This window comes from Alnus glutinosa, chromosome 1, assembly GCF_958979055.1.
Source record: "Alnus glutinosa chromosome 1, dhAlnGlut1.1, whole genome shotgun sequence".
NCBI classification, from domain to species: domain Eukaryota; kingdom Viridiplantae; phylum Streptophyta; class Magnoliopsida; order Fagales; family Betulaceae; genus Alnus; species Alnus glutinosa.
In genome coordinates this window covers 42706633-42720601 of record NC_084886.1, presented here as the reverse complement: position 1 = coordinate 42720601, position 13969 = coordinate 42706633, and the positions used below count along the sequence as shown (strand labels likewise).

General features: G+C 36.1%; 2 protein-coding genes across 3 annotated transcripts; both read right to left on the bottom strand.

Moving 5' to 3' along the window:
* Positions 1–514: 514 nt before the first annotated feature.
* Positions 515–4133, bottom strand: LOC133858954 (small ribosomal subunit protein eS24z-like). Of its 2 annotated transcripts, none has more exons than XM_062294399.1 (6): positions 3986–4133; positions 3802–3886; positions 3515–3556; positions 3220–3390; positions 869–955; positions 515–726 (listed from the first exon to the last, which is right to left on the bottom strand). In XM_062294399.1, exons 2-6 carry the CDS (start codon positions 3874–3876, stop codon positions 685–687), a joined length of 417 nt encoding a protein of 138 aa, XP_062150383.1. In that variant the 5' UTR covers positions 3877–3886; positions 3986–4133; the 3' UTR covers positions 515–684. The 2 variants fall into 2 exon arrangements, with proteins under 2 accessions (XP_062150383.1, XP_062150384.1); XM_062294400.1 differs by having other exon boundaries at positions 3989–4113.
* Positions 4134–9066: 4933 nt separating this feature from the next.
* On the bottom strand, positions 9067–12662 carry LOC133882470 (probable serine/threonine-protein kinase WNK9). Its single transcript, XM_062321661.1, has 7 exons — positions 12328–12662; positions 12184–12221; positions 11802–12029; positions 11445–11665; positions 10999–11156; positions 10476–10914; positions 9067–10356 (listed from the first exon to the last, which is right to left on the bottom strand). The coding sequence occupies exons 1-7, from the start codon at positions 12400–12402 to the stop codon at positions 9299–9301; spliced, it is 2217 nt and encodes a 738-aa protein (XP_062177645.1). The 5' UTR covers positions 12403–12662; the 3' UTR covers positions 9067–9298.
* Between the last annotated feature and the right edge of the window lie 1307 nt (positions 12663–13969).

The following is a 13969-nucleotide window of genomic DNA, read 5'->3' as shown; positions in this document are numbered from 1 at the left end:
AATCAAGCGTCAACGCAAAGATTTATTATACATTTACGCAAACAAATAAATCGTCCGTGAGCTCAAGTACAAAGAGAAATTGTTAATTGCGTAATGAAGACAGAAGAAATCTAGTCGATTTAGCACTCGTGCGCGCTCGAAATAAACATTTGGTGGAGAGAGAGAGAGAGAGAGAGAGAGAGAAGAAACAGGTAAAAGACGGGTTCTGTTACTTGTCTTAGAATGAAAAGAAATGCCAAAAAAAGAAGTTTCTAGTTTACAATATTTTTTTTAGAAAAGTTATATTATATATGGTCAGTTGGGTCGGGTTTGTCAGGTTCACTGACACCCGACAGTCGAAATTCATTTTTCTGCTCGGCTGAACAGTGAACACTGGGCAGATTTATGCCTGCAATCTATGTGGGGTGGGGGGTCAAAATGGTACGGTCAGCCGATATGGGCCGACCCAATGAGCAGCCCTACTTGAAGGTTTAGGAGTTCCACAATGGAAGCATATTTTTCCACCTCAAAAACGAAGTCAAAAGCTTAAAATTATAGCTAACAAAAGAATTAAGAATAAAAATCCTCAAGGTTACACCTCAAAAACGACGTCAAAAGCTTAAAATTATAGCTAAGAAAAGAATAAACATCCTCAAGAATCCAGCTAGAACATTACTGAAGAGATGGCACAGAATCTTAACAATCTCACTTCTTCTTCCCGCCCTTGGCAGCATCACCAGCCTTGGTCTGCACATATGAAACATAGCAACAATTGTAGGCGATGGCAATTGTAGGAGATGGCAAAGTCCAATCACAGAGAGAGAGAGAGAGAGAGAGAGAGAGAGAGAGAGATGATAACATAATTGAATTTCATAGGTAGCTTCATTACCTTCTTTACGCCTCGGATTTTCTTGGCCCTGTTTTTCCTTTCCTTTAACTGCTTTCTTGATTTTTCCACCTTAGTATCTAGTCCATTCTGCCATGACAAGTAATACTTATTTAGCAGAGTATAGAACAGGATAAGCACTGCATAGTGGGAAAAAGAGAGGGCGAGATGGAAGGAGGCAGAGAGAACGCCCAAGTGTTCATTAGATTTAGCGGTTTTAAAGCGTGCGGTTTGAAAAAACGACTTTAAAACACAGTTAATGAAAACGTGATCTTTAAAAACGCAATTAAACCTTTGGTAAAATTGTGCTTTAGCCTTTAAAAACGCATCCCCTTGCAATTTGAAAACGTAAAAAATTGACATATTCAAACTGCCTTTTTTTTGCAAACACACTCCCAAACAAGACACTTTCCGTGATTTTGTTTAAAGTCGCATGTCTGGCTTGCGAAATTGTGGGGCCTAACACACTAACAAATATTATGAATATAATTTTATGTTTTAAAGCCAAGCTACTTCAATTTTACTTTCAAAAGACATAGTGATCAAGCATGGTCCCAATACCTATAGGTCCAAATTTAATATGCTTGGCAATGATAAAGATATGCCCAGAAATATACCAATGTTTGTTCTTCCTACTGACAACATAAGATCACACAAGTCGGCTACATTTGAATCTATCGGGACATAAATGTTAGCTCACATGTGACTAATTTCTCACTTTCTGTTCATCCCACCCACATCTCATCAATTATAAAAATGCAATTAAAAAATTAATCTAACTAACAAAATATAAGAAGTGAGTCAAAATGTACAAAATATAAGAAGTGAGTCAAAATGTGCAAGTAAGAGATATGGTTTTCCTAGATCAATATCTGAGCCAGTATATTAAGGGAGGGAACTCTGAATTACAATATTGAAAGGAGAAAAGACCAGCAATGTCTACAATTCTTAAGTCCTCATTCCAGCATATTAGATTTGATGAAATTTTCTTTTAAGAGAAATTATAACTGAGAATTTAAGACATCTTCTACATCATCTCACCAGAAAGGAATTTGGATAACAAAAAAGAATTTACTTTCTAATGTACACTCTTCTTGCAGCATAGTAAGGGAAGGAACTCTGAATTACAGCATATTATTAAGAACTTAATTGGTTTTACAATTGCAAATGAACAACTCAACTCAATAAAATCTTAATCTCAATTAGATTAGGTTGGCTAAAGATCCTTATCAACTAATTTGGAGTGGCCACATATATCTTTTTTCGCAATTATACCCTTTAATCCTTATCTACAACAATCCTCTTTGTCGCTTTTCAAATTAACATATCCTTCTTCCCTATGTGTACCAATGTTATCTTAAATCTCCCTCTGCTTCTTTTCACTCCCTCAACTTGATTCAAATAAATCCTTCCTGTTAGTTCATGGATCAGTATCCATTGCACATAATCAAACCACCTTAAGTGACCCTTTCTCATTTATTCTCTGAATAGGAGCCACCCTTGCCTGTAAACAGATGGCTTCATTCCTTATCTTATCTTTTCCTAAATTCCCACCAATCCATCTTAACATTCTCACTTCAGCTACATTTATCTTAATAACATCTTGCATCCATACAGCCCACCCTTGCCTGCATGTAGCTCGTTATTCATAAGCAAAGCTCCTTAGCAAATTACATAAAGGTAAAAGGCATAAATGAGCCCCGTGATTTCTTCTATTATTTATTTCTTTAGGGACAGACACATGGCAAATGCTATTATTCCCACGAGCACATCCCTCCACCCCTTTCTTACGAGGAAGAGGAGGTACAATTTGAGCTAGAGTTTATTGGCCTCACCCAACTATTTTGCGCTTAATATATCAATTTTGCATCTTAAAGGCCCAATGCTTTCAGCAATCAAAATGGGAAGTCTTCAATTAATACTACTTACAGCTCTATGTGCATCCAAAGCTTTCATATTTCAAGCTATATAGTTAAACCCTTGTAGTAGAGCCATGATTGTACTCTTGACATACATAAAAAAATAAAAAAATAAAAAAATAAAAAAAACTCCATATTAACATCACATTACTATACCACCTCATCACCACACCTGGATTCTCTCCAATATGCACAATTCTAAATCCTCTCAAACTTTCTCATGTCATTCTCACTGTCAATTGATTCGGGTTGAAAAAAAAACCATTAATCCAGTTTGAGATAATCTATTTAGCTAAGAACTAACTTCACATATGAATAATATGAACAGAATAAAAATTGCAACAGAAGAATTCTACATGTGCCATGATTATCCAAATCAAGGAATATCACAGTCATTGGTCACTACATGTACAAGCAATAAAGATGAGAGATTACCCTGATTAGCCTGTACTTGGGCTCGTACTTCTTTGCATTCTCAACAGAATCATAAATCAGCCCGAACCCAGTGGACTTCCCGCCTCCAAAATGAGTACGGAACTTAAATACAAATATGGAATTGGAGTCTTTCACCTCGTACATCCTTGCCAGCTTCTCTTTCAGCTCAGCCTTCATAAAAATTAGAGATCAATCATTAGTGTGTACAAATGGATTGAACAAAAAAATAGAGCAGTACATAACAATAAAATGGAAGTAGAAAACAAATACACAAAGGAAAAGCAAAAACTCATACCTTGGACACATTGGCCTTCCCAGGATGCAAAACGTCAATGACCTGCGTCAAACACAGAGTACAATTGTAGCTGTAATAGCCTATTTAGTTGGCGAAAAGTTTAAACACGAAGAAGAACATAAACCAAAGTACCAAAAACGAAGATTTCGCCTAAACTAAACCAAGTGATTGTCTTGAGGAGAGACCCGGATAACCAAAAAATGATTTTTTTTTTTTTGTTCTGGGTTTTTTTTCCCCCTACAGTTTCTCAGCAACCAAACAGATCAGCGGGGTATAGTATAACTCACGAATTGCTTCCTGGACAGGAGCCTGTTGGTCATGAACTTCCTCGTCCGAATAGTCACCGCCTTGCTGTCCGCCATTGTTATCGTTCTGAGAAAAAAAACAAAATAAAAGCCTCTCGTTCAACAACACATATATGCAAGGAGTGAAAACCCTAAATTGTTGGAAGGAAGAGGTTTAGCACAGTACTACAATGGTTGTTTTCGCTTTGGTCTCCTTGGCGCCGGTGCGTTTTAGGGGAGCTGCCAGATGATATTAGGGTTTAAGAGGGCGAGAAATACTTTGGATCTGTTTGGCTTCTTCGGGAGTTAGGCTCCGCTTGCGGACTGGAGTTGTCCGAGTCCCGCTTTAGCCTTTAGTATCGAATTAGAAACGGGAGGTGTTTGTTTCGGGTTTTCCTTTTTAAAGTATTTTTAAAATTCAAATTAGCCATGTTTAAAGTAAATTTTTATTTTCTTTTTAAATAATTAACACGAAAAATTATTGAAAATATCATATCAATTAATATAAAATTAGTGTAAAAAGTAAAATTTACTCAAAACATTATTTACAATCTTCTTTGACCACCCTTAAGTCTCGTTTGATTTTCGAAATAGATCATGAAATGTAGGCTCCGTTTAGTAACCTCCCTTCCCTTCCCTCTCTTTGTATGAGGAATTTTTTTATTGAGTGAAAGTAAAAAGTGATTGATGTGATATAAAGTAAAAATAATTTATATGGAAATGTGAAAAAAAAAAAAAAATGTGTATTGTAGTGAGTTTTTTTATTTAAATAATAATAAAAAAATTGTTGATGTGATATAAAAGGTAAAAAATGTTAAGAATGTTTTGAAGTTAATATTTTTTTAGAAGGATGAAAATAAGGGGAGGAAAGGGAAGGGAGTTATTAAACGGGTCATAATAACAAGAAATAGTATTTTTTTTATTTGGTGGTTTATTCCTTAAAATAGTTATTCACATTCGAATATTTATTCTTTATAATAGTTATTCCTATTGGAATATCTATTCCCTTGATTACGAAGAGTAATATCTATTCTTTTTTAAAAAAAAATGAGAGGAATAGCTATTCCTACAAGAATAAACTATATTTTTCAAAAAAAAAAAAAATTACTCATATTTTTTTCTCAAACTTTTTATATATATATATATAAAGAAACCTATGTGAAAATATTGTGGCTGGCTGACCACTCATTGGGGTGGTGGGCCAGCCACCAATTTTTTTTAAAAAAAAAAAAATAATGTAAGTTTTTTAATAATTTTAATTTAATTTTTAATTAAAGTATATGTATTATCACCAAACTAAAAAGTAGAAAAAATTATTTCATTTTACTCTTTCTTAATTTTAATAATAATTACTTTATTTTTTAATTGGATACTCGAACCAAACGAAACTAAGCCTTAACATTTGGCATGGCTTGATAATTGCTAAGTGCCCGTGGGCCGTGGAATAAAGATGGCATGCATTTAGAGATTAATGGGGACAAAGCCTCATATATCTCGTCATGGTATATATATTGCAGAAGTAGTAATTGTTAAAATAAATTAATCAGCAACTTTAAATGAAAAAGAGTGTTTTACAATAGTTGCCAAAAAAATATAAAAACAAAACAGTGTTCACATTTGTTGTTTTTCTTTTTTTCTTTTTTTTGAAAAGAAGAGAAGCACAATTAGTCTATAAAGTTTCGAATGATTTCAATTTAAAGCTTAGGTTTTTAAGGTTTATATTAATTTTAAGAGAAATGATTTTTAGTCATGATGCCCTGTTGGTTGTAAGATTAGCAAGTTCCTTTGGAGTGGCAGAGTTCTTTTTGTGTTATGTTCTATTATTCATTAAGTTAGTTATATAAGGTGATGTAAGTGTAGTTATTTTGATCGATTCATGGTTATAATCTTGAAATTATGTGCTTGAGTGAGATGCTTGTGCTTGATATGAGATTTATCTGTTTAAAGTGTGATTCATCTTCTCTTTGGTGGTAAGACTCTTTCAACAACTTCTTGTTGACAAATGAGAACCTGTTTAACATGAAATTTATCTTTATTTTATGTTTTATTTGTTTGTGTTTAGTCACAAACAGATGCCAGCAAAAAAAAAAAACACTATAGGTATCCTATTTGAACCAGTCGAAGAGGATAACCAAATAGGGGTGGTCAAATTATCCATCTACCACCTACTGACCGATTACCGAACTGAACCGCCATCGACCGCCTACCGACTAATTTTTGATTCGGTAGTCGATATAAAATTTTTGTTCAAAAGCCAGATCCGTAATTGAACCGCTTTTTAAGCGGTAACTGAACCCAACTGCATTTTATTCTGACCGATTAGCCAAATCGACATAAAACGAAACGACGTCGTTTTAGTAAGAACTAAACATTTGATCATTTTGTTTTTCCGTTAAAAAAATCAAAACGACGTCGTTTTATTACCCATGTTAATCGAATGTTAACCGATTTAACCGACACCTATTAACCGCTCTACCAATTTAACTAGCTGCCTATTAACCGCTTAATCGATTTAACTGAAATAAATTCACCGATTGCATACCGATAAAAGTCGGTTAACCGACCGAATTATCTGACTTAACCGGCTACCGAACCGATGATCACCCTTAGGACCAAAAGAAAATGAGAAATGCTATATTTTTTATATTTTTTTTTGTTTTTTCAAAATTTGGTCTCTAAATAATGTGTTATAATCTCATGTGATCAATTATTTTAAAAAATGTGTCACCATCTCATGGGATGGTGACACATTATTTGATGGCCAAATTTTGAAAAAAAATAAAATAAAAACCCTAACATTTCTCAAAGAAAATTACTGTGTTGTAGTGACCTTGATTCTTGATAGTCTCTTTGCAGTACTGCTCTAAGATTGTGTGTTTCTTTTTGTTGGTCATCTGGTTGGCTACTCTTGTGTTATTTTCTCTTATATATTTTTTTTTTTGTTAATTCATTATTAATTCTTAATATCATCATCATGGTAGCAAGCTACATGAGCATAAACACTGGATGGAAAAAAATTTAAAAACTTGGACGCCTTTTCAATTATTTTTAGCCTGTTTAATGTTTATTACCCTTTTTTATGGGATGGATGACCAAGAGGTAGGCTTGGTAATTTGGATTGCCGTGTTAATCCATCGGGTTAGCGTGTCAATCCATTTAACTAATTTGGTAAAAAATGTGTAATTATTGAGTCATAAATATGTTATAAACGAATTAATGGGTCATAAACAAGTCATAAATGTATCATAAACAGGTTGGTGAGTTTTAAACGGGTTATTAACGAGTTATAAACGTGTCATAAACGGGTTGACGGGTCATAAACAAGTTATAGCATAAATCTAAACCCTATATATTTGTGTTGTGTACGTATCAAATTGACGGGTTGTGTCAAAATTGTCAAGCCAACTGAGATAAGAAAAAAAAAAAAAAAAAACAAAACAAAATGATTGAATGGAGCTGATAATGCGCTGTTAATTTGTACGGAAGCTTCACTTTTCTTGCTTTCGTTACTGAATTCAACAGGGGAAGGTTGGTTTGAAAAGACCCTTTTAGAAGTGAGTCATAAAGAAACCTTGCTACGTGTCAGTACATTATTGCTTTTTCTGGTTTTTTGTGAATTATCAACGTTTTAATGTCTAATAGGCTGCCACGAAAGCAAACCCATCGGTAAAGGGATAAAGCTTAAAAGTTCCACTTCCAACAACAACATTAATATAAAGAGAAGAGGAAAAACCATGGGTCGACTTAAACATTACGTACATGGTAATGGAAATTTGCACCATTCAATTCAATCCTCCTTTTTCCAATTAATTAATATATATCCATCATAATATATTAATATTAACACCTCAATTAGGATTTGAGATTGTGGTACTCCACCTTGCATGGAAATTTCTCTCCACCTTTGATTTGCCTCGTTAGTGGATTTGGTTATTGGTCAGCGATATTATAAGTAAAGTACTCTATCTGTTAATGCTTTTTAAATGGATTTTTTTTTTAAAAAAAATTCTTGAACAAACAAAGTTAAGTCATAACTAGCTGCAGTCATCGTGGATGCCAGGCATGCATATGCCGATAAAAGTAAAGGGCCATTTCTTGTATATTCTACGTACAATACCCTTCCAAATATCTAACCAAAGGTGGCAACTTTGGGCAAGTAGAAATTCACATGATGCCGGCAGTTAGGTGCATGGCCATTCACTTTTGCTCTCTAGCTAAAACCGCCCATACTAGTGCTGACCGTTGAAAAGGACACAACGAAGAGATCGAGGTAGGGGGATGAGGGAAAAAAAGAAAGTCATCTTTGAGGAGAGTCTGGACCCGAGTCTTTTGCTTGCTTTGTAAGGGTTGGGAGCTCTGCATTATTGTCATGTGAAGAAGGTGCGCATGCAAATCCAGAAGATGCAAAAGTAGAGTATGGACATGACTCATGAGCGGTGGCATTTGCACATGATGTTGGGGGATCCCTTTGGTTCCATCTCCTAAGGCGGAAAAATGCTAACTCCTTGCACCAATCTATCACGCTCGTGTTTGGTTGATAAGACTTGTTCTAAGTAGTTATTTATTTTATTTTTTTAAAGTAGCGAAGATATGAAACTACTTACAACACGCTGCGTCAGCCGATATAACATGTGTGAAGAGTTAGAGTAGCATTACTCAATGCTAAATACCATACTCCAATTCCCTTAGGCTGATGTGACAATTTTAATTAGCCTTTTTTTTTAACAAGGGTTGATAAGCATTGTCATATGATCAACTCAGTGAGATGAGAGTGTAATATGTAGCATTACTCCTCCTAAGTGAGGGTGTGCATGTCTACTTACTACCCTGCCAATAGCTCAACATAGGCACTTTGTCCATATTACAAAAAAATGAATGTAATTATGTAAAGGTCTTCATATAAATGCTTCTCTAAAAGCACTCTATAAGTTGGCCTACAAATTTATTGAATAGTCAAATTTTGTGCTTAATCATTTTATTAATTATAAACTGTCACATCAATTTATACGAGAATCGTAGTAAAAATTGTGGTACCCAAGCATTTTCCTTCCATTATTCACTAAATGGCATGTAAATGCAATGATAATGTGTATGTTTTGGAATAGGATTTCCTCAATTTCAAGTGAAATACGTCAAACAAGTTACCTTATCACAAGCAATATGCCATGCATTCCTACGACATGCATTAACTCATTCTCTCATGGCACTCAAAGGGATCAGAGGGTCATCAAAGGATCTACCTTCTTTTGGGGGGGATGTAGGAGAAAATTTGGGAAACCTGGTTTACTTCTAAGTTAGTGGGCAATGCACATTAACTCAAAATTACCCAAGTGAAGTAATCTCACCCGGGATTGCTGGGAACAGACCCTACAAAGTATATTATGTGGAAGTTACTTCTCTCATTGTACAAGTAATACACATATTACCTTCATTTCTCCTGTCAATGAAAAGAGGCAGCCTGATAAAACTTGGAGAGAAACTTAAGAGTATCTGGCAGGCTTTAAACATCTACAGCATCAACTGGAAGAGAAGTTGCCCTATGCAGAGAGTTTGGAAGAACCAAGGCTCCAGTATAGAAACTCTGGGCAGTAAACATCTTCTCAGGACTGTAAGAGCCATTGATTGCCTCAGAATTTTCGGTCATTTCGTTTGCCACACTGCAACATTTCTTATCGGCACCAATGGGAAAATCTGAAGTAAAATGTTTCCAAGAGGGAAAAGATTTCAGGACAGGTTCATTAATGTTCTCTCTCTTTATCTGGGCTGAGCCCAAAGGCGGTGAAACTTCGCCTTTTCTGTGCTCTAAGTTGTCAGACTTTTGAGACAAGCTCGAAGATTTCCATTTCACTCCTAGTTGTTGGTCTCTGAGCTCTCTCAACTGCATTTGATACTTCGCTTTGAGCCATCTTAATTCTTGTCTGATCTCATTCTCATAATCCAAGAGAGCACACTCTGCTGAAGGGTTTGTGGAGAGTGAGTTTATTGCACTGGATTCACTTTGATCATCCAAAATTATAGTTCTCTCGTTTCCAATGGTTGAATGGTCCAAAGGTTTATTCCCTTCATCGCAGCAGATCTCCCTTGACCCTGATGAGCTCAACTCTAGTCCGTCTCGCTCAGCCCAGATATCAGCAAAATGGATGTCACCACCAGATTGGCTTGATGTCTTTGGTGCGCCATCTGTTACACATTGTTCTGACCCTTCAACTTGGTACGTTATCTCTTCGAAACGTCCATGGATTGAAGCACATCCATGTTTGGAACACTGAAGAACCTGCAGATTCTTGCCTCCTAGACTATTTGATGATACATAATCCAATAGGTGATTATTTGAAGCACAGTTGTGACAAAAACTTGCACTTGTGCTATGTGGACTTTCCTCTATGCCCAGCCCCCTCTTCCACTGTGGCACCAAAGCAGCAATTTGACCGTCAATCATATCTGCTATTTTTGTCACGTCTTGGTCAGTAATATCAAGCTCGGCCACCATTTCTATTGCAACGCTCATTGCTGTGTCAGTCTCAATGTCAAATGGGAAGTAGATGTTTCGAATACGGCCTGCACAGAGGAAAGTAATTCTCAATTTGGTTTCTGTGGTCATTTTACAATTTAAGGAAAGAAGAAAAAATGCATTAATTCTGGAATAATTGAAGACGAAAATATATTATAACTCTAACCTTCTTTATCTGCAATTCTGAACCTTAAGAAGATGCCATCATCTTCTCTTCTCCCTTTGATTGTAATGTCAATATCTCCCAAATGCTCATCCTCTTGACAAGAGAAGAGATCAAGTTCACTCGATTCAAAGTCAACTGGATGGTACTCTAAATCAATTTCAGGTGCATAACCAAGATAATTGCCGCCGTACCCACTCATCAAAGAGGGATTATTGTTATGAATTTCATAATATGGTTGTCTTCGGAGAGGGCCTACTTCATCAATATCTCCCTCGTACTCTATTGAACTTAACTTAGACCCGTAGTCATTGATTTGGAGAAAAGGGTCCTTCAGAAGCTCCCTAGCAGGGAGCCTACGGGACACAGTTGCTAAGCATTTCTCAACAAACTGTCGCACCTCAGGATCTTTTACTTTGTACAGAGCCTCTGGTTTTTTCCCCTACAGTGAAAATACAAATATTTAATTAGTTGGTGGAGACAAAATTGAATCTGGAAAAGTAAATTAAGAGTTTTGTGTTCCTACAGAGATAACTTTCTTATATATCTGAGCAGGGTGGGTGCATTCACTGTAAGGATATTCAAAGGTGACCATCTCCAAGATGCACATTCCAAAAGAATATATGTCAACTAATTCATTGTATTCCTCTTCATACACCTCCGGTGCCATGAACTCTGGTGTTCCTGAGGAAAGGAAAAAACAAGCAAACTAATATTTTTTTACCACAAACTGCAAGAACTCTCCCGAGGTTGATTCAGTTATGTTAAATTACCAAAAAGCTTTAAGGAAGAGATGAATTTAATCATTTAATTTATATTCAAAGAAAAACATCTTCTGAAAATAGCATGACAAACACATGGGGGACAGCTTGGATGGGGATGCAATATTTGTATTCCATGGAGACATTATAAAATCTAAAACCAGTTCCTAGATTTAAGACTTGAGGGAATCTTAAAACACTTGCAACTCACCGACACAGTGAGCAGCATGAGATTTACGTAGGATTGCTGCAAGGCCAAGATCACCAATCTTGACTTCCCCTTGGTTCCCATTGATAAAAATGTTGTCACACTTGAGGTCTCTGTGGATAACAGGGGGGTTAAGGCTGTGGAGATAGAGAAGCCCTCTCAAAATCTGTCTACACCAATGCTTCACGGCTCGAATGTTTACTCTCCTGTGCCTCAGCCTATACCTAACCAAAAATTGAAAATTTAAGAAAAAAGTTACCCGCATTGAAAATCCAACAAATTTTAAAAAATCTAATTCAGAAAATCAAGAAAGACTAAAGACAGACGAGAGTATTTTTCAAAGTCTTATATGATGCTTACTCTCTGAGAGTACCAGAGGTGAACATCTCAGTGACAAAGTTTATGTTCCTCTTAGCTGAATCAACCCAAGAAGTGTAATACTTCATGATGTTGTTGTGTTTAAGAGTCTTGAGCAGATGAATTTCACAGTACAGCCTTTCAAGGTCGTCAGGACTCCGTAGGAAGTCATAGAGCTTCACCTGATTCCATGCTACTTCAATCCCTTCATACTCATCAAAGGCTTTATAACTGCAAAAACGAGTACACCCCAAACGCCCATTCATTTGCAAAACCATAATATTAACAAAAAAGAGTCGCAGAATGCCAAAAAAAAAAAGTAGAGAACTTGAAGAATTTTGAAGAGGGTATGCAGCAAAAATCGTGAGAATAAAAAGCCTCATACACAGTCTTTGAGGCTCCTTTGCCAAGAATCACATCGTACTGCAAAAAATAGCAAAACAGAACTCACGTTTACAAGAAAATAAAAACACCAAATAGGACGCAGAGAAAAAGCAAGAATCCCAAGTGAGCAAAAGTGGTTATATACTCTTCCATATCTTCCAGTAGGATCAACTTCAACAAACTCAGAGTAATCTGGTTCGACAGCTGAAACACCATTCATTCCTTGGTTTCTGTTCTTTTATAAATCTTGTTCCTAGTCTACAATGTTTCCTTTGTGTCTGTCTGCGTCTGTGTTTGAGTGAGAAAGAGAGATGAACAGATGAGTAATCCAATATTAGTTAAAAATACAGAAAGCAATTATCATTTTTTTTGTGAAGGGAGAAGACAGAAGAGATAGCTTTGGAGAGTCCATCAAAAGGACAGAGTTAAAATTGCCAACTCCTAGAGACAACGACGCAAAGATTTCACAAGGTTATGGACTAGGGAGCACCCCTAGACACAACCTGACAAAGCAGCCTCTCCCTTTCACCCTTTGCTTTGCTGCTCTTGCTTTCAATCTCATCACGAGCTGTAAAAGTAAAACCAAACACAGTGTCTTTCTCTCTCTCTCTCTCTCTCTACAAATAGGCCTTGAACAGCTAGCAAGACATGGACCAACCAAAGTTTTATAATTTTCTATGATAATATTTTAAGTGGTGTTGAGGCACAAGTGGGAATTATGGGATTTATATATATTTCTTTTTGCATCACGGAAATCTTTGAAACTTTCCAATTAGAAATTGCTGGGTTTGATTACCAATCCATTCCCCTTTATAAACATGAGGTTTGATCAGGTAGCCTGAGCGGCAAAGATTCTTACAGTCAAACTTTTAGTTTATAATATTTATTTAACAAAGTAGATGATGACATATTTTTTGAAATTATGTGACATTACGTATATCTTTAGGTTTATAAAATAAAATCTTCATAATAAAATAACTACTCTCTATTTTGCTTAAAGGAAAATGTTAGAGTTACTTACACTTTTACAAAGAGAAGTTTACAAACTGACATGACATTTTTTACAAAGACAAAAATACCCTTCCCTTCACCGGTCCAAAAATCTCTCCAGCACTCTCCCCTCTAGCTGGCCGTTCTCCCTCTCTCCAGCACACTCTCTCTCTCCCCTCTCACTGGCCGGCCAGATCTCTGACCGGATCTAGCTGGAAACCCATGCTTGATCGGCGTGGGTTTGAGAAATCCGGCCGGATCTCCTGCCGGGATACCCACACTCGCCAGATCTCACCGGCTGCAAGAGATCCGACTTTCTCCAACCCAGATCCTGCCTACCGTTCTTCCCGAACCCAGATCCGGCTGCCCGTCCATCCTGAACCTAGATCTTTGTACATGTAGCAACTCTCTTCCTTAAAATAGATAAATCATATTTCCCCTTGAAAAAAAAAAAGTACGTCATTGGTCCATTTAGTTGGCCTAAATAATAAAATGTTCATTTTAATATTAAAATTAATTTAGAAATCCCTGTAATTTGCTTAATTTACAAATTGCTTCCTAGAGTCAAATTTCAAAAAAAAAATTGACGGATTCCGCTAAGCGCTATGTTAGCGCCAATAAGATGACGACACGTGTCGATCATAATAAAAAAAAATATGAATTTATTAAAAATATAAATAAATAAAACTCAAAAAATTATTTAAGAAAATTTGAAAAGAAAAAAAAAAAGAGTGGCTACCGGTTAGGTAGCCACCCCTTTGGGGGTGGCCGCGCGACATCCTCAGAGGTGGCCAGGG